Source organism: Ovis canadensis, chromosome 6, assembly GCF_042477335.2.
Source record: "Ovis canadensis isolate MfBH-ARS-UI-01 breed Bighorn chromosome 6, ARS-UI_OviCan_v2, whole genome shotgun sequence".
NCBI classification, from domain to species: domain Eukaryota; kingdom Metazoa; phylum Chordata; class Mammalia; order Artiodactyla; family Bovidae; genus Ovis; species Ovis canadensis.
This window is the reverse complement of record NC_091250.1, coordinates 33,512,898-33,531,552: the sequence shown is the minus strand read 5'-3', so window position 1 is coordinate 33,531,552 and position 18,655 is coordinate 33,512,898. Positions and strand designations below refer to the sequence as shown.

The window sequence follows — 18,655 nt, the reverse complement described above, 5'->3', positions numbered from 1 at the left end:
AGGGTCAGAAGCTGGTGCCAAAATCTATACTTCACAGAACTCCTGGGAGCTTCTGATAGTCTCAGGCTATCATATTCCCTGCTGGGAAGGCAAATAAAAGTTACCAGCATGGAGGATTAGGAAAGATGGCGGAGGAATAGGACGGGAAGATCACTTTCTCCCTCACAAATTCCTCAAAAGAACATTTCAACGCCGAGCAAACTCCACAAAACAACTTCTGTAGGCTGGCAGAGGACATCAGGCAACCAGAAAAGCAGACCATTGTCTTCAAAAACAGGTAGGAAAAAATATAAAAGACGAAAAAGGAGACAAAGGAGGTGGGGAGGGAGCTCCGTCCCGGGAAGGGAATTTTAAGAAGAGAGGTTTCCAAACACCAGGAAACACTCTCCCTGCCGAGTCTGTGGCGAGCCTTGGAAACACAGAGGGCAACATAACAGGAAGGAAAAATAGATAAATAATTAAAACCAACAGATTACAAGCCCACCAGTAACTCCCCCAGCGGAAAAGCAGCACAGACGCCTGCATCCGCCATTGGGAAGTGGGGGCAGGGCAGGGACGCGCGGGAGGCGCGGGCTGCAGTGCTTTGTAAGAATCGGGCAGGAACGCCCCACGCGCAACCAGAACGACCTAACTTGGGCTAGCAAACCAGACTGTGGGATAGCTACCACGCGAAAAGCTCGAACATAAGACACCGCCAGGACCGAGCACAGAACAAAGGACGGAACGGAAAAAGCCGGCTGCAGACCATTCCCCGCTGGGGACAGGCAGCCAGAGCCGTAAGGACTGGAAAGGGGCAATTGCAGACCCGGAGAGACTTTACGTACCTAACTGCAAGCAGGCTCCTTTGCTAAGACTTCTGGGGGTGCTGGACAGTCACAGTCTGCCTCACGGGGTGCGCCAGCGGTCCACCCAGAGAGCTGAGCGGCAGCGGCGGAAAAGGTGACAAGCCGCAGCGATCTCGCTCGCCAAACTCCTGAGCTACTCGGACCTGGGAAGGGCACAAAGCGCAGTCCCAGCCGCATTTGTGCCTCTGAGGGCTGCCTGAGCGCCGAACCTGAGCGGCTTGGACCGGGGAAGTGCACGCAGCCTAGGGCCGGCCCCAGACGGTTCCCGGCTGAGCATCGTAGAGCCGGAGCGGTTTGTGCGCCGCGAGAAAGGACAGGTCAAGCGGGGCAGAGATACTGTGTACACATGACAGTGCTATTTGTTTGCAGCATCCCCCCTCCCCACAGCGTGACTGAACTAGTGAGCCTAAAAAACCAGCAAACAGAAGAAGTTAAACAGAGGGAACCACCTTGGAAGTGAGCCCACACGGCCCATAACATCAGAGAAGAGCCAGATTTATTTTTAATATTTTTAAAATCATTCCTTTTTTTTTTCTGCATTTTGCTTTTTTTTCTTTTTTTTCCTAGCTTTTTTTTAATTGTTAAGTCTTCTATTTCTCCTCTAATTTTTATTTTTATAACCTAGTATTACTATTTTTTAAAAAAGACTTTTTTTTTTTTTAAGGCAAACACCATATGTACTCTTTGGATGGTTGTTGGTGTTTTGTTTTGTTTTGTTTTGCTTTTTTTATTTGTTTTTTAATAATTCTTTTTTTTCTTTCTTCCTTTTTCCTTCTGCTTTTCTTTAATATTGTATCTTTGAAAATCCAACCTCTACTCCAGATTTTTAATCGTTGCTCTTAGGTTTTTGTTGTCAATTTTGTACATTTAAAAACCCAAACTTCACTACCCAAGTTTACCTGAGAGCAAGGTTACTGGCTTGACGACTCTCTCCTCCTCTGGCCTCTCCTTTTTCTCCACCAGGTGGCCTCTGTCTCTTTTCTCCCCCATCTCTTCTCTATCCAACTCTGTGAATCTCTGTGTGTTCCAGACGGTAGAGAACACCTAAGGAACTGGTTACTGGCAGGATTTGTCTCTCTCCTTCTCATTCCTCTCTCTTATCCTCCTGGTCACCTCTGTCTACTTCCTCCCTCTCCTCTTCCCCGTATAACTCTGTAAATACCTCTGAGCAGTTCAGACTATAGAGCGCACATAAGGAAGTGACTACTGGCTAGCTTGCTCTCTCCTCTCTTGATCTCACCACATCTCATTCCAGTTACCTCTAACTACCCCCTCCATCTTCTCTTCTCCTTGTAACTCAGTGAACCTCTCTGAGTGTCCCTCAATGTGGAGAAACTTTTCATCTTTAACCTAGATGTTTTATCATTGGTGCTGTATAGATGGAGAAGTCTAGAGGCTACTGTAAAAATAAAACTGAAAACCAGAAGCAGGAAGCTTAAATCCAAAGCCTGAAAACATTAGAGAACTCTTGAATTCAGGGAACATTAAGCAATAGGAGCTCATCAAATGCCTTCATACCTACACCGAAACCAAGCTCCACCCAAGGGCCAACAAGTTCCAAAACAAGACATACCACGCAAATTCTCCAGCAACACAGGAACACTCCCCTGAGCCTCAATATACAGGCAGCTCAAAATTATCCCAATACCTTTGATGTCTCATAACCCATTACGGGTCACTCCACTGCACTCCAGAGAGAAGAAACCCAGCTCCACCCACCAAAACTCCAACACAAGCCTCCCTAACCAGGAAACCGTGACAAGCCACTGATAGAACCCCACCCAAAGTGAGGAAGCTCCATAATAAAGAGAACTCCACAAATTACCAGAACATAAAAAGGCCACCCCAAACGCAGCAATATAACCAAGATGAAGAGACAGAGGAATACTCAGCAGGTAAAGGAACAGGAGAGTTGCCCACCAAACCAAACAAAAGAGGAAGAAGTAGGGAATCTACCGGAGAAGGAATTCCGAATATTGATAGTGAAAATGATCCAAAATCTTGAAATCAAAATGGAAACACAGATAAATAGGCTAGAGACAAGGATTGAGAAGATGCAAGAAAGGTTTAACAAGGACCTAGAAGAAATAAAAAAGAGTCAAAATATAATGAATAACGCAATAAATGAGATCAGAAACACTCTGGAGGCAACAAATAGTAGAATAACGGAGGCAGAGGATAGGATTAGTGAAATAGAAGATAGAATGGTAGAAATAAATTAATCAGGAAACAAGAAAAACGAATTAAAAGAAACGAGGACAATCTCAGAGACCTCCAGGACAATATGAAACGCTCCAACATTCGAATTATAGGAGTCCCAGAAGAAGAAGACAGAAAGAAAGATCATGAGAAAATCCTTGAGGAGATAACAGTTGAAAACTTCCCTAAAATGGGGAAGGAAATAATCACCCAAGTCCAAGAAACACAGAGAGTTCCAAATAGGATAAACCCAAGGCAAAACACCCCAAGACACATATTAATCAAATTAACAAAGATCAAACACAAAGAACAAATATTAAAAGCAGCAAGGGAAAAACAACATATAACACACAAGGGGATTCCCATAAGGATAACAGCTGATCTTTCAATAGAAACTCTTCAGGCCAGGAGGGAATGGCGAGACATACTTAAAGCGATGAAAGACAATAACCTACAGCCCAGATTACTGTACCCAGCAAGGATCTCATTCAAATACGAAGGAGAAATCAAAAGCTTTACAGACAAGCAAAAGCTGAGAGAATTCAGCACCACCAAACCAGCTCTCCAACAAATTCTAAAGGATATCCTCTAGACAGGAAATACGAAAAGGGTGTATAAACCCGAACCCAAAACAATAAAGTAAATGGTAACGGGATCATACTTATCAATAATTACCTTAAACGTAAGTGGGTTGAACGCCCCAACCAAAAGACAAAGACTGGCCGAATGGATACAAAAACAAGACCCCTCTATATGCTGCTTACAAGAGACCCACCTCAAAACAAGGGACACATACAGACTGAAAGTGAAGGGCTGGAAAAAGATATTCCACGCAAATAGAGACCAAAAGAAAGCAGGAGTGGCAATACTCATATCCGATAAAATAGACTTTAAAACAAAGGCTGTGAAAAGAGGCAAAGAAGGCCACTACATAATGATCAAAGGAACAATCCAAGAAGAAGATATAACAATTATAAATATATATGCACCCAATATAGGAGCACCACAATATGTAAGACAAATGCTAACAAGTATGAAAGGGGAAATCAACAATAACACAATAATAGTGGGAGACTTTAATACCCCACTCACACCTATGGACAGATCAACTAAACAGAAAATTAACAAAGAAACACAAACTTTAAATGATACATTAGATCAGTTAGACCTAATTGATATCTATAGGACATTTCACCCCAAAACAATGAATTTCACCTTTTTTTCAAGTGCTCATGGAACCTTCTCCAGGATAGATCACATCCTGGGCCATAAATCTAAACTTGATAAATTCAATAAAACCGAAATCATTCCAAGCATCTTTTCTGACCATAATGCATTAAGATTAGATCTCAATTACAGGAGAAAAACTATTAAAAATTCCAACATATGGAGGATGAACAACACACTTCTGAATAACCAACAAATCACAGAAGAAATCAAAATATGCATAGAAACTAATGAAAATGAAAACACAACAACCCAAAACCTGTGGGACACTATAAAAGCAGTGCTAAGAGGAAAGTTCATAGCAATACAGGCATACCTCAAGAAACAAGAAAAAAGTCAAATAAATAACCTAACTCTACAACTAAAGCAACTAGAAAAGGAAGAGTTGGAGAACCCCAGAGTTAGTAGAAGGAAAGAAATCTTAAAAATTAGGGCAGAAATAAATGCAAAAGAAACAAAAGAGACCATAGCAAAAATCAACAAAGCCAAAAGCTGGTTCTTTGAAAGGATAAATAAAATTGACAAACCATTAGCCAGACTCATCAAGAAGCAAAGAGAGAAAAATCAAATCAATAAAATTAGAAATGAGAATGGAGAGATCACAACAGACAACACAGAAATACAAAGGATCATAAGAGACTACTATCAGCAGTTGTATGCCAATAAAATGGACAACGTGGAAGAAATGGACAAATTCTTAGAAAAGTACAATTTTCCAAAACTGAACCAGGAAGAAATAGAAAATCTTAACAGACCCATCACAAGCATGGAAATTGAAACGGTAATCAGAAATCTTCCAGCAAACAAAAGCCCAGGTCCAGACGGCTTCACAGCTGAATTCTACCAAAAATTTCGAGAAGAGCTAACACCTATCCTTCTCAAACTCTTCCAGAAAATTGCAGAGGAAGGTAAACTTCCAAACTCATTCTATGAGGCCACCATCACCCTAATACCAAAACCTGACAAAGATGTCACAAAAAAAGAAAACTACAGGCCAATATCACTGATGAACATAGATGCAAAAATCCTCAACAAAATTCTAGCAATCAGAATCCAACAACACATTAAAAAGATCATACACCATGACCAAGTGGGCTTTATCCCAGGGATGCAAGGATTCTTCAATATCCGCAAATCAATCAATGTAATTCACCACATTAACAAATTGAAAAATAAAAACCATATGATTATCTCAATAGATGCAGAGAAGGCCTTTGACAAAATTCAACATCCATTTATGATAAAAACTCTCCAGAAAGCAGGAATAGAAGGAACATACCTCAACATAATAAAAGCTATATATGACAAACCCACAGCAAACATTATCCTCAATGGTGAAAAATTGAAAGCATTTCCCCTAAAGTCAGGAACAAGACAAGGGTGTCCACTTTCACCACTACTACTCAACATAGTTCTGGAAGTTTTGGCCACAGCAATCAGAGCAGAAAAAGAAATAAAAGGAATCCAAATTGGAAAAGAAGAAGTAAAACTCTCACTGTTTGCAGATGACATGATCCTCTACATGGAAAACCCTAAAGACTCCAACAGAAAATTACTAGAGCTAATCAATGAATATAGTAAAGTTGCAGGATATAAAATCAACACACAGAAATCCCTTGCATTCCTATACACGAATAATGAGAAAGTAGAAAAAGAAATTAAGGAAACAATTCCATTCACCATTGCAACGAAAAGAATAAAATACTTAGGAATATATCTACCTAAAGAAACTAAAGACTTATATATAGAAAACTATAAAACACTGATGAAAGAAATCAAAGAGGACACTAATAGATGGAGAAATATACCATGTTCATGGATTGGAAGAATCAATATAGTGAAAATGAGTATACTACCCAAAGCAATTTACAAATTCAATGCAATCCCTATCAAGCTATCAGCCACATTTTTCACAGAACTAGAACAAATAATTTCAAGATTTGTATGGAAATACAAAAAACCTCCAACAGCCAAAGCAATCTTGAGAAAGAAGAATGGAACTGGAGGGATCAACCTGCCTGACTTCAGGCTCTACTACAAAGCCACAGTCATCAAGACAGTATGGTACTGGCACAAAGACAGACATATAGATCAATGGAACAAAACAGAAAGCCCAGAGATAAATCCACACACATATGGACACCTTATCTTTGACAAAGGAGGCAAGAATATACAATGGAGTAAAGACAATCTCTTTAACAAGTGGTGCTGGGAAAACTGGTCAACCACTTGTAAAAGAAAGAAACTAGATCACTTTCTAACACCACACACAAAAATAAACTCAAAATGGATTAAAGATCTAAATGTAAGATCAGAAACTATAAAACTCCTAGAGGAGAACATAGGCAAAACACTCTCAGACATAAATCACAGCAGGATCCTCTATGATCCACCTCCCAGAATTCTGGAAATAAAAGCAAAAATAAACAAATGGGATCTAATTAAAATTAAAAGCTTCTGCACAACAAAGGAAAATATAAGCAAGGTGAAAAGACAGCCTTCTGAATGGGAGAAAATAATAGCAAATGAAGCAACTGACAAACAACTAATCTCAAAAATATACAAGCAACTTATGCAGCTCAATTCCAGAAAAATAAACGACCCAATCAAAAAATGGGCCAAAGAACTAAATAGACATTTCTCCAAAGAAGACATACGGATGGCTAACAAACACATGAAAAGATGCTCAACATCACTCATTATTAGAGAAATGCAAATCAAAACCACAATGAGGTACCACTTCACACCAGTCAGAATGGCTGCGATCCAAAAATCTGCAAGCAATAAATGCTGGAGAGGGTGTGGAGAAAAGGGAACCCTCTTACACTGTTGGTGGGAATGCAAACTAGTACAGCCACTATGGAGAACAGTGTGGAGATTCCTTAAAAAATTGCAAATAGAACTACCTTATGACCCAGCAATCCCACTGCTGGGCATACACACCGAGGAAACCAGAATTGAAAGAGACACATGTACCCCAATGTTCATCGCAGCACTGTTTATAATAGCCAGGACATGGAAACAACCTAGATGTCCATCAGCAGATGAATGGATAAGAAAGCTGTGGTACATATACACAATGGAGTATTACTCAGCCGTTAAAAAGAATTCATTTGAATCAGTTCTGATGAGATGGATGAAACTGGAGCCGATTATACAGAGTGAAGTAAGCCAGAAAGAAAAACACCAATACAGTATACTAACACATATATATGGAATTTAGGAAGATGGCAATGACGACCCTATATGCAAGACAGGGAAAGAGACACAGATGTGTATAACGGACTTTTGGACTCAGAGGGAGAGGGAGAGGGTGGGATGATTTGGGAGAATGGCATTCTAACATGTATACTATCATGTAAGAATTGAATCGCCAGTCTATGTCTGACGCAGGATGCAGCATGCTTGGGGCTGGTGCATGGGGATGACCCAGAGAGATGTTATGGGGAGGGAGGTGGGAGGGGGGTTCGTGTTTGGGAACGCATGTAAGAATTAAAGATTTTAAAATTTAAAAAATAAAAAACTAAAAAAAAAATTTAAAAAAAAAAAATAAAAGTTACCAGCATGAATTGATCCTGAACAATGTAAACTAAATATCTATCTTTGATGCTTTTTTCCTGTTGGCCTGCTATCTCTTACTGTTAATAACAGACCAGGATTAATGTCAAAGGATGTCTAAAAGATAAATAGAATGATTGGTATCAAAGGCCACAGAGGAACAAGTTCTAAATGTCACTATGCCAAATATTCATCAAAAGAGAGATGTTATGGGGAGGGAGGTGGGAGGGGGGTTCATGTTTGGGAACACATGTAAGAATTAAAGATATTAAAATTTAAAAAATTAAAAAAAAAATCCTCAAAAAAAAAAAAAACAAATATTCATCAGAGTTGAAACTCTGGGAACAGACTATAAAACTGAAAATACAAGCTACATGTACTTTGAAATGTTAATTCAATCTAATGCAACAATCATACATAGAATGAATTTCAGATCATTCCAAGCAACATGTTATACATAAGAATGAGACATTTTCCTTGCTCTCAAGATGCTTATAATTTCGGCATTTTCCCCATTCACTATGGAATTTCTTACATTTTCACTAGAACAAAGACCACAAAAGTGCTAGGCACCAAATTACACCAATAGGTTTCCACCAGCCCCTAAAGTCCAAGTCCTCTAAAACTTGTCTTATGAGTAGGATTTTAACCTGATGGATGATACTGAGTGTACACAGTACCACTACTGGTTAGGCCTGAGAGATACACCTGTGTAGTAAGACCCACTTACTCTTCTCAAGGAGCTTCAAGTTGTTTGAATCCTTTCATCTCTTAGAAAAGATTATCAGTCTCAGAAATGGTAAGATGAAATACTTAAGGGAAGACAAACTGGGGAAAAAACATATTACTTACCTTTAATTTCTCCAGCCCGTGCTTTTTTGTAGAGTCCCTTGACATCCCTCTGTTCACAAACATGCAGGGGAGCATCAACAAACACTTCAAAGAAAGGCAAACTTGCACCCTCATGAATCCGCCTTGCATTGTTGCGATCCTTAGAAAAAAGACATGCACAGAAACTTAACAAAGAATGCTCACAGGAACCAAGCGTACTATATAAATAACAAGGACAAGTCAAAGAGCTTTTTGGTTTAGTTAGTGCAAAATGTATTAGCCAGAGTTTAATTTATATTTTAAAAATATAAACTGAAAATAAAAACCCAAGAAATTAGGTTAACAAGCCCATTCTGCATTAAGAATTTTAAAAGCATTGCTAAAAATAAAAATAAAAATAAAAAATAAAAGCATTGCTATTCTGAAAATCAGATATACTGGGAAGTTCCAAGAGGGAGAACAATAAATGCCCCACAAAAATGTTCACAGAAAGTGAAGAGGACCTAAAAAGCCTCTTGATGAAAGTGAAAGACAGTGAAAAAGTTGGCTTAAAGTTCAACATTCAGAAAACGAAGATCATGGTATCCGGTCCCATCACTTCATGGGAAATAGATGGGGAAACAGTGGAAACAGTGTCAGACTTTATTTCTGGGGGCTCCAAAATCACTGCAGATGGTGACTGCAGTCATGAAATTAAAAGACGCTTACTCCTTGGAAGAAAAGTTTTGACCAATCTAGACAGCATATTCAAAAGCAGAGACATCATTCTGCTGACTAAGGTCCAGCTAGTCAGGGCTATGGTTTTTCCTGTGGTCATGTATGGATGTGAGAGTTGGACTGTGAGGAAGGCTGAGCACCGAAGAATTGATGCTTTTGAACTGTGGTGTGGAGAAGGCTCTTGAGAGTCCCTTGGACTGCAAGGAGATCCAACCAGTCCATTCTGAAGGAGATCAACCCTGGGATTTCTTTGGAAGGAATGATGCTAAAGCTGAAACTCCAGTACTTTGGCCACCTCATGCAAAGAGTTGACTCATTGGAAAAGACTCTGATGCTCGGAGGGATTTTGGGCAGGAGAAGAAGGGGACGACAGAGGATGAGATGGCTGGATGGCATCATGGACTCGATGGACGTGAGTCTGAGTGAACTCCAGGAGATGGTGATGAACAGGGAGGCCTGGCGTGCTGCGATTCATGGGGTCACAAAGAGTCGGACACGACTGAGCGACTGAACTGAACTGAACTGAAACTTTATGAGGAACGTGAGCCAAAGCTCAGCTTGAATGCAATGCCATCAGGCCGCTCTTTTAACAACGCACTCAGCCTCAGCCTGTGCTGGCCTGAAAGTAACTTCACCAGAAATCCATTCAGAACCCTGAGGCTAGTTTATTGTCTTGCCAAATACAAACCCCTGCAGCCACTGCACATCTCTAACATGCCCCAAACTTTATTTTTCTGCCTGGCTCCGAACCCCCAACTCTGGTAATTACTTCATCGCCCAGTCTAAAATCTCTCCACCCTGGTCTTCTGGAATACTCCGCCCTTTTAAGTGAACTACTTCTTCTTTCTGATCTTAACTAAAACCGAGTTCTCCCTTCAGGCGTCACTCCCCTGCCTGTTCTCAAAGTCGGGCTCCACATTCACCCAATCCATCCAAGGCAGTGCCACCATTTTTGTGGTCATTTACCATCATTCTTATGGTCCCTCCACTCGAACCTGCTTCTACTCTTACCAATGGCCACCCAAGTTAAATTTTCTTAACTTTAAAAAGAAAATCCCCAGACACGAACGTTCTCCGTCTCCCCTCTGCCATATAAATATACCTACATTCCCTCCTGCACTCCTGCCGTCAGACTGGAAATGCCCTACCCGACAATGGAACACTACTCAGCCATAGAGAAGAAGGAGATTTTGCCATCTGTCACAACATGGATGGGCCTGGAGGGCATTATGCTGATGAAACAAGTTTCACAGAGAAAGACTAATACTATATGGTATCACTTACACGTGGAATCTTAAAAAAATACAACAAGCTAGTGAATATAACAAAGAAGAAGCAAACTCACAGAGAGAAAAAAATCAGTGATTACCAATGGGGAGAGGAGGGAAGGGGCAACACAGGGGTGGGGGAGTGAGAGATACAAACTACTCAGTACAAGACAGGTTCAAGGATGTATTGTACGACACAGGGGATGGAGCCAATGTTTTGTAGTAACTGTAAATGGAAAGTAACTTTTAAAATCATACGTTTAAAAAAATCTCCTTCTGAATAGTTGGGGGTTGGGGATGGACATGTATACATTGCTATGATTAAAACGGATAGCAGAGAAGGATCCGCTGTATAGCACACAGAATTCTGCTCAATGTTGTGTGGTGGCCTGGATGGGAGGGGAGTTGAGGGGAGAATGGATACATGTGTATGCTTGGCTGAGTCCCTTTGCTGTTCACCTGAAACTGTCACAACATTGTTAATTGGCTATATCCCAATACAAAATAACAGGTTAAAAAATAAAAATCCCTTCCCTCTAATGAAATTTGCTCAGTCCACAATTCCTGCTTCATCTGCAATCTTCAACCTTCTCTTTCTTCACTGGCAACAAACAAGTAAAAGTCACTGTTTTCCCTTAAAAACAGGTGAACAAACAAATGATACAAAAATCCCCATCATCATGGGCACTTGCCAGGCCATCCTGCCCACATTTCACACGACTAGCTGTCCATACCCCAACAAGGCTACTCCCTGGTGGGTCCCACACAGGCTGCCCAGGGCTCCTTCCACTTCATCCCTCGCTGCAGCGCTGGTGTTGCCCACCGCTGATCAGGAGCCCACTGCTCACCCCACACAGTCCCGGAGCACTCTTCTCAACTGCTTTCACAGTGGAAACTACAACATACACACCAGCTCTCCAGCCTGAACTCGGTCCATTGCTGAAATTAAACACCCTTTTGAAACTTCCTCCTACATACACCCTCCTGGACACCCCCCATGTACCTTGAACATGTCCAAAAACTGAACGCATTCTCTTTTCTCCCAGGCTGTCCTTCCCACCCATGCTGCCCAAATCAAGGGATAAGAACACTATTCACCTGGAATCCCCAGAATTTTCCTGGTTCCTTCCCTTTGCCATCCCATCTTGTGCATTTTGCCACAAGGTCCTTCAGATTTTATCTCCAGACATTACACTAATCCACTCCTTGCCTAACTTCTGGTTCCACCTTATTTCTCTTGCCTGGACATGTATGACACTTCCAGCGTTGATCTTCTCAAAGGCACACTCTACACTGTACCCAGGATGACAAGATGATGCAAATTCAACCACGTCACTAAACTCTTCAGAGACCCCCCCCCCATTGCCATCAGGGTAAAACCCAAGCTTCTCAGAGTGACAGGACAGGCCCCCTTCACCTGGACCAACATTCTCAAGTCTTGTACTCGACGTTCTATTGATAATTAATGCCAGTCTTTCTACCAGCTTGCTTGGATCTGATGCCTTTGCCATACCCCCTGCAAACACGCTCAACCCTCTCCTGTGGCTACAGCAGTGTGCTCCCTCAGAGTAAGCTCCATGCTAAGTCCTCAGGAACCCTGCCCCACGCGTCCAAGCTGGCTGAGGGCCTTGCTTCCTCTGAGTTCTCAGTGCTCACTCAGTCCTGTCTGACTCTTTGTGACCCCATGGACTGCAGCCCACCAGGCTCCTCTGTCCATGGGATCTTCCGGGCAAGAAAACTGGAGCAGGTTGCCATTTCCAACTTCAGGGGATCTTCCGGACCCAGGGATCAAACCCGCGTCTCTTGCATCTCCTGTACTGGCAGGTCGATTCTTTACCACTGTGCCGTCTGGGAAAGTACCCACCGTGTACCTCTGTCACAGATCCTAATGTACTGAAATAATTTCACGAGCTTTATGACGTTCGTTTCCGGCACAGCAGTTCAGTGGTGATCCTACTATTCCAACTGTCCTTCCAAATGAAGGTGTTCCCAAGTTTCCATCTGTCACTCTCTTCTCATTCTCTACACGCTTTTGTTTTCCAGCTTCATCAAGGCTTCAACTAATTGAGTTAATGACTTCCAAAACTGTATCTCAATTCTATACAACGTTCCTGAGCTCCAGAACACATTTCCAAACAACTCAGTGGTCATCTTCACCTAGGTACGCCACCGACACTTCATATCTAATCCACCTAAAATGACAGTTTTCTCCTCCCTTCCTACTCTACATCTTCTAACTCAATCAGACCATCTTCTCTTCAGAAAGCACCCTCCTTCATGTTCACCCCCAATTCTGCAATCAATCCAGGCACGACATCCCACTGATGCTACATGCTCAAGAGCTCTCAAATATGCCCCATCTTTTCTATTCCCACGGCCGGTGCCTGGATTCACCCCAAAAGCCTCCTAACTATTCTCCTACCTCTAGACCATTCTCATTCCAGGCTTTACAGTGACCTCACGAAAATATACACCCTGAGACACCATTCCCCAGCACAATCTCAGCTCTCCACCACCCCTGGGGCAAAGCCCTGAGCAGTCTGGAGTCTGCCGTGAGATTGCTGCAAGTGGCTCGAGCTGCATCTTTCCTCATGTTTATCCTGCAGAGCAGCCAAAACAAACTACCTACAGTCCCCCAGGTGCAATTCCCTCACATGTCCATGCTTTTGTAACTACTGCAGTACCTCCTCTGTCTGAAATAGCCTTCTCCCTCCGGTCTAACTGGTACACTGAGTCACCCTTCATGACTCACCTCAAGCAGCATCACCTCTTTGGATCTTCCACAGCAGTTTTCATACACGTACCAAATTGCTTGCCTTAAGATCACATCTCTATGCTCCCACCAGATCACTTACCAGCTCCTTAAGGATAAGAATTATCAAGTTTATTTTTACAACCAAGATGCCCAAGTTCAGGGGTGACATAGAAGAATACACATATCCTATATAATATGACTTGGTACAAATATTATCGTGGATTTTTGACATGCTAGAAACATAATCTAAACCTCATTTCCATTCTCAGTGGTTTTAGGCATGAAATCAACAGAAGTTTTGTTCCATGCTATGGAAACAACAGGGCCAAAAAAAGCATATTAGCATATACTTTTAGATACCCAGGTCTCAGTTGCTAGCTCTCCAAAGGTATTACTGACTTTTTCTTTTTCCAAGAACTGCAAAGATTCCCAGAAGGTGCAAGAATATCATCATTATTATATATCACTGTGAAAACTGTTTCATCCAAGGATTGAGGAATTCTAACAACTCTCATTCTCTTACACACTTCATTAGCAAGGATACTTTAAGCTGATGTACTGACACTGATCCCAATGCTTCAGGAAAATGAAAAGCAGCTAGTCCTCAAAGGGAGAAGGCAATGGCACCCCACTCCAGTACTCTTGCCTGGAAAATCCCACGGACGGACGAGCCTGGTAGGCTGTAGTCCATGGGGTCACTAAGAGTCGGACACGACTGAGCGACTTCACTTTCACTTTTCACTGTCATGCACTGGAGAAGGAAATGGCAACCCACTCCATTGTTCTTGCCTGGAGAATCCCAGGGACGGGGGAGCCTGGTGGGCTGCCGTCTATGGGGTCGCACAGAGTCAGACGTGACTGAAGCGACTTAGCAGCAGCAGCTGCAGTCCTCAAAGAACCTTTTACAACTCCTGCCACACTTCAATTAAGTGAATCTCTGTGATTAACACTCATCACACTTAATCTATAATCTTTACAGCTCAAATTTTTTTTGAAGTCTAAGTAACCCGTCCAGATTTACATTACAATAATAGAATTGTGCTATTACTTATTACACTTACTGAATACTTACTACACATCATCCCTGTGCTGAGAGCAGTGAATGCATGATTTACCTAATCCTCAGAGCAACCTCTAGCCTGGAAAATTCCATGGGCAGAGGAGCCTGGTGGGGCCACAAAGAGACACAACTGAGTGGCTGAGCGCACGCACGCACTCACACATGCACATGCGTACACACATACACACGCACACACACACACTACACACACACACATACACACACATACACACACACATACACACACACATACACACACACATACACACACACACATACACAGCAATCCAACAAGGCAGGCATTACCTGAGCTTGGAAGGTTAAGTAAATTGGCCAAGGTCCTAACAGTAACTGGGAGAGCCGAGATTTCAGTCTCTTGTTTCTGGCTTCTAAGCTGCTATCTTTAACCACTAAGCTATCTCATCTGTTTTTACATATCTGGGCTCCCTAAGAGACTATGCTATCATTTAACAAATGTCTACTGTGTTCTAAATATCTACTGTGTTCCCGGATCTGGGCTTAGCGTCAAGATTATAAAGACCAATCAGACGGAACCCCAGCATCAAGGAGCCAGTGGGGTTTAGAGGCAGCAAAGCACAGTGGGCAAGAGCATGGATCCCAGTGATGCTGTCTGGGAGCAAATCCTTGCTCCTCCATGCAGTGTGTGAGCCTGGGTGATTCACATCTCTGTTTCCTCACCTCCACCCTCCTTACTGAGTGATGAGAGCTAAGGGAGCTAGTTCACACGAAAGCACTTTAAAACTGTTATCAGTACACAGTAAGTGTCCAGTAAATGCTGGCTGCTACTATTATCATCATCCCTGTTATCATTACTGCTGCCACTGCTAGTAACATTATCAACCAAAAAACTGGCATTTATAATAAAACAATGTGACCTCCCTGGTGGTACAGTGGATAAGAATCCATCCGCCAATGTAGGAGACACAGGTTTGATCCCTGGTCCGCAAAGAATCCACATGGCATGAGGCAACTAAGCCTGTATGCCGCAACTACTAAGACCACGCTCCAGGGCCCACGAGCCGACTAGTGAAACCCATGTACCCTCAAACCCGTACGCCACCACTACTGAGCCCACGTGCTGCCAACTACTGAAGGCCATCATCCACCTAGAGCCTGTGCTCCAAAACAGAAGCCACCACAATGAGAAACCTGTAATGACGAGGACTCCACGATGGACCTGTGGTATCCCCAAAAGGACACCACAATGAAGAGGACTCCACAATGGACTTGTGATATCCACAAGAGGATACCACAATGAAGAGGAGTCCCCGCTCACCCCAACTAGAGAAAGCCCGCACAAAGCAACAAAGAGACAGCACAGCCAAAAATCAATTAAATTTTTTTTTAATGTGTTAGGTACAATACCAAGGGCAACCAAGACAGATACCCAGCAAAGTCTGAGAGGAGAAGATACCCAACCTGAGACTCAGAGCATGAGCAGGGGTCAACTGATGCTGAGGTGAGGCTAGGAGGAAGGCAATGAACACCTTCTAGGCAGAGGGAAATGAAATTCTCGTGAAGAAAAACGACATGATTTTTCTCAAAGAAATACAAAGAAGTGAATTAGTGCTGCTATGGTCTCTATGAAAAAATGTGATGAAAGATGAGCCTCAGGAATTGTGAGTAAAAACAGTCCCAACAGGACACATGTTAAGAAATCTAACATTTTCCCTGGTGTTTAATGCACATTGAGTCTTTATTATAGGTTTTGTGAACTGAAAAGTCAAACTTGAAATAATCTGGCCATTGGCTTGGTCAACAACTTTGGTTATACTTGGTAGGGGCCAGGGGATGAGTGGGTCACAGCAAGCTTTTCAAAAATGAATTTACTTAGAAAGTTGCAGCACAGAAATGCTGTAGGTTAATTGTTTTAATTTGGATTTAGCCTCAGAGTACATGTCAATGTTTACATTACTTGCTTTTTCTGACACCATATTCTCAATATATTTAATTAGAACCACAATGGTGCAAAAGCCACATACCTGAGTATAAGGTGATATAAAACTTGTGATGCATACTAAGCCAGCATCTGCAAACAGCTTAGCTACTTCCGCGATGCGTCGAACGTTCTCTTCCCTGTCTTCAGGACTGAAGCCAAGATTTTTATTGAGACCTTGACGAATGTTGTCACCATCCAAAGTGTAGCATGGAATACCATGGCAAACCAAGTATTCCTCCAAAGCCATGCTTACTGTGGTCTTTCCTGCTCCAGATAAGCCTAAAAGTGAACAGTCCACATATTTCAGATAGAAAATTGAGGATAATTACTTAGTAATAAAGAATTTTAATCACAGGCTTAATTATATTCATTATTCAAAGCAATCTCTTAGTAACATTCTTATCCAATATTTCTCTGTAAGATTATACTATGTCTTAGCTAGGAAAACATCTATAATTTAACTATAATAAGCATTTATGTTTTAGTAATTCCTATCTAAATCCAAAGGTATCCCAGAAATCACTGAGCTACAAAGGCTTAACCAATCTGAATATCATATTTGGTTGAGTACAGATAATCACCAAGTCCTCTCGTTACCACTATTCTAAAGCTGCATGCCAATTCTAAAACAAAGTTATATGCCCAAGTTACTTCTGGTGAGGGTAGAGAAAGAAAAGACCAAAGTCAGTGAAATAAATATTAGAAAGTGACCTCTAGATCCCAGGATCAACACTTCCCAAAGACTATCATGATAAAAATAACTGAGAATCTAATTTATAACATAATTAATCTAGAAAGAAAAGAATATTCTCATTTCACCTTCCTCTACTAATGATGTTTAGTCACTAAATGATGAGAAGTGAAGGAAAAGAAAGAGTGTATTTATGCACTAAGATGTGCCATCTTAGGGAGTATGTTATTACAGAATTCACAACTAAGACAGGAGACAAGAGAGAAAACACTGAACCTCGTGTACTGAAACTCTTGACATTTCAGTATAGAAGGCAAACTTAAAAATAAATTTTAAAAACGATGATATGTTAAAAGGATCAATATAGCATTAGATGCTTTCTACATTAAAAATGTATATTAACAAGCATAGCAGGTAGTATATTTTCCAACATTGGCCTAAAGTTTTTTTACAACAGGACATTGCCACTGTCCCATTCACAGGCAAAGTCTATTGTATTTCCCAGCCCTTGAATCTGGGCTGGACTTAGGACTCACCTATAACCAAAAGAATACAGTGAAAATGATGACGTGTGACTTCCAAGACTGGGTCAGAAAAAGCTATTCAGCTTCTCTTTGGATATTTAATTTGAGAGAACCCAGCTGTTAAACAGAGCTTCCCTGGTGGCTCAGCTATAAAGAATCCACCTGCCAATGCAGGAGGCTCCAGTTTGACCCCTCAGTCAAGAAGATCCCCTGGAGAAAGAAATGGCAACCTCCTCCAGTATTCGTGCCTGGAGAATCCCCTGGACAGAGGACCCTGGCAGGCTACAGTCCACAGGGTCAGAAAGAGTCAGACTTGACTTAGCAACTACACAACAGCTGTTAAATACTGAGACCACACACTGGAGAAATGAGAAGTAGGTGTTCTAGCTGATAATCCCAGCCAGCTAAGATCCCGGCCGACAAGCAGCACCTACTGTGAAGCTCCTGCAGACACCTGACCAGCTATGGCTTTACCTGACTGGAGCCCAAGCCAGCATGACTGCAAGTATGCAAGACCCAGAGGGAACCTGCCCAGCAGAGCCCTCCTGACCTCCTTACCCACAGAACGGTGAGCAAGTTAAAACGGCTGTTCCGCACCACTAGATCTTGGGTAACTTGTTACGTATCAAGAATGATGAACAGAGGCTGAGGACATTGGGTTTTTCTGTCCTTTGCTTATTGTTGTTTTAAACAGGGTCTCTGTGCATGCAATTACTTAAACTAAAATGAGGTCACACGGGACTAGGATGGGCACTAAATCCAGGGACTGGTGTTTTTATAACAAGGCCATGGGAAGGCAAAAGCAGACGCTGGAGTGGTGTGCCTGCAAGCCAGGGAATGCTAAGGACTGCCAGAAGCATCGCGCGCCAGGAGAGGGGCACGGAACAGCCTGTCCCTCAGAGCCCACAGGAAGAAGCCACCCTGATTTCAGGCCTCCAGCTGCCTCCTAAACTGTGAGGGAATAAACTGTTGCTGTCTGAAGCCACTCAGTTTGCAGCAATTTGTTACAGGGGCCCTGGT

At 42.1% G+C, this 18,655-nt stretch overlaps 1 protein-coding gene across 3 annotated transcripts in view; it reads right to left on the bottom strand.

Annotated features, from left to right (window-relative positions):
• The window catches only part of PAPSS1 (3'-phosphoadenosine 5'-phosphosulfate synthase 1), a 121,982-nt gene that overhangs the window by 84,300 nt on the left and 19,027 nt on the right, over positions 1 to 18,655 (bottom strand). For all 3 annotated transcript variants that reach the window (XM_069592968.1, XM_069592970.1, XM_069592971.1), the window contains 2 exons: positions 16,464 to 16,699; positions 8,682 to 8,820 (listed from right to left, as the gene is read on the bottom strand). In XM_069592968.1, the coding sequence (XP_069449069.1) occupies positions 8,682 to 8,820; positions 16,464 to 16,699 (375 nt within the window). The remainder of the gene's footprint in view (positions 1 to 8,681; positions 8,821 to 16,463; positions 16,700 to 18,655) is intronic.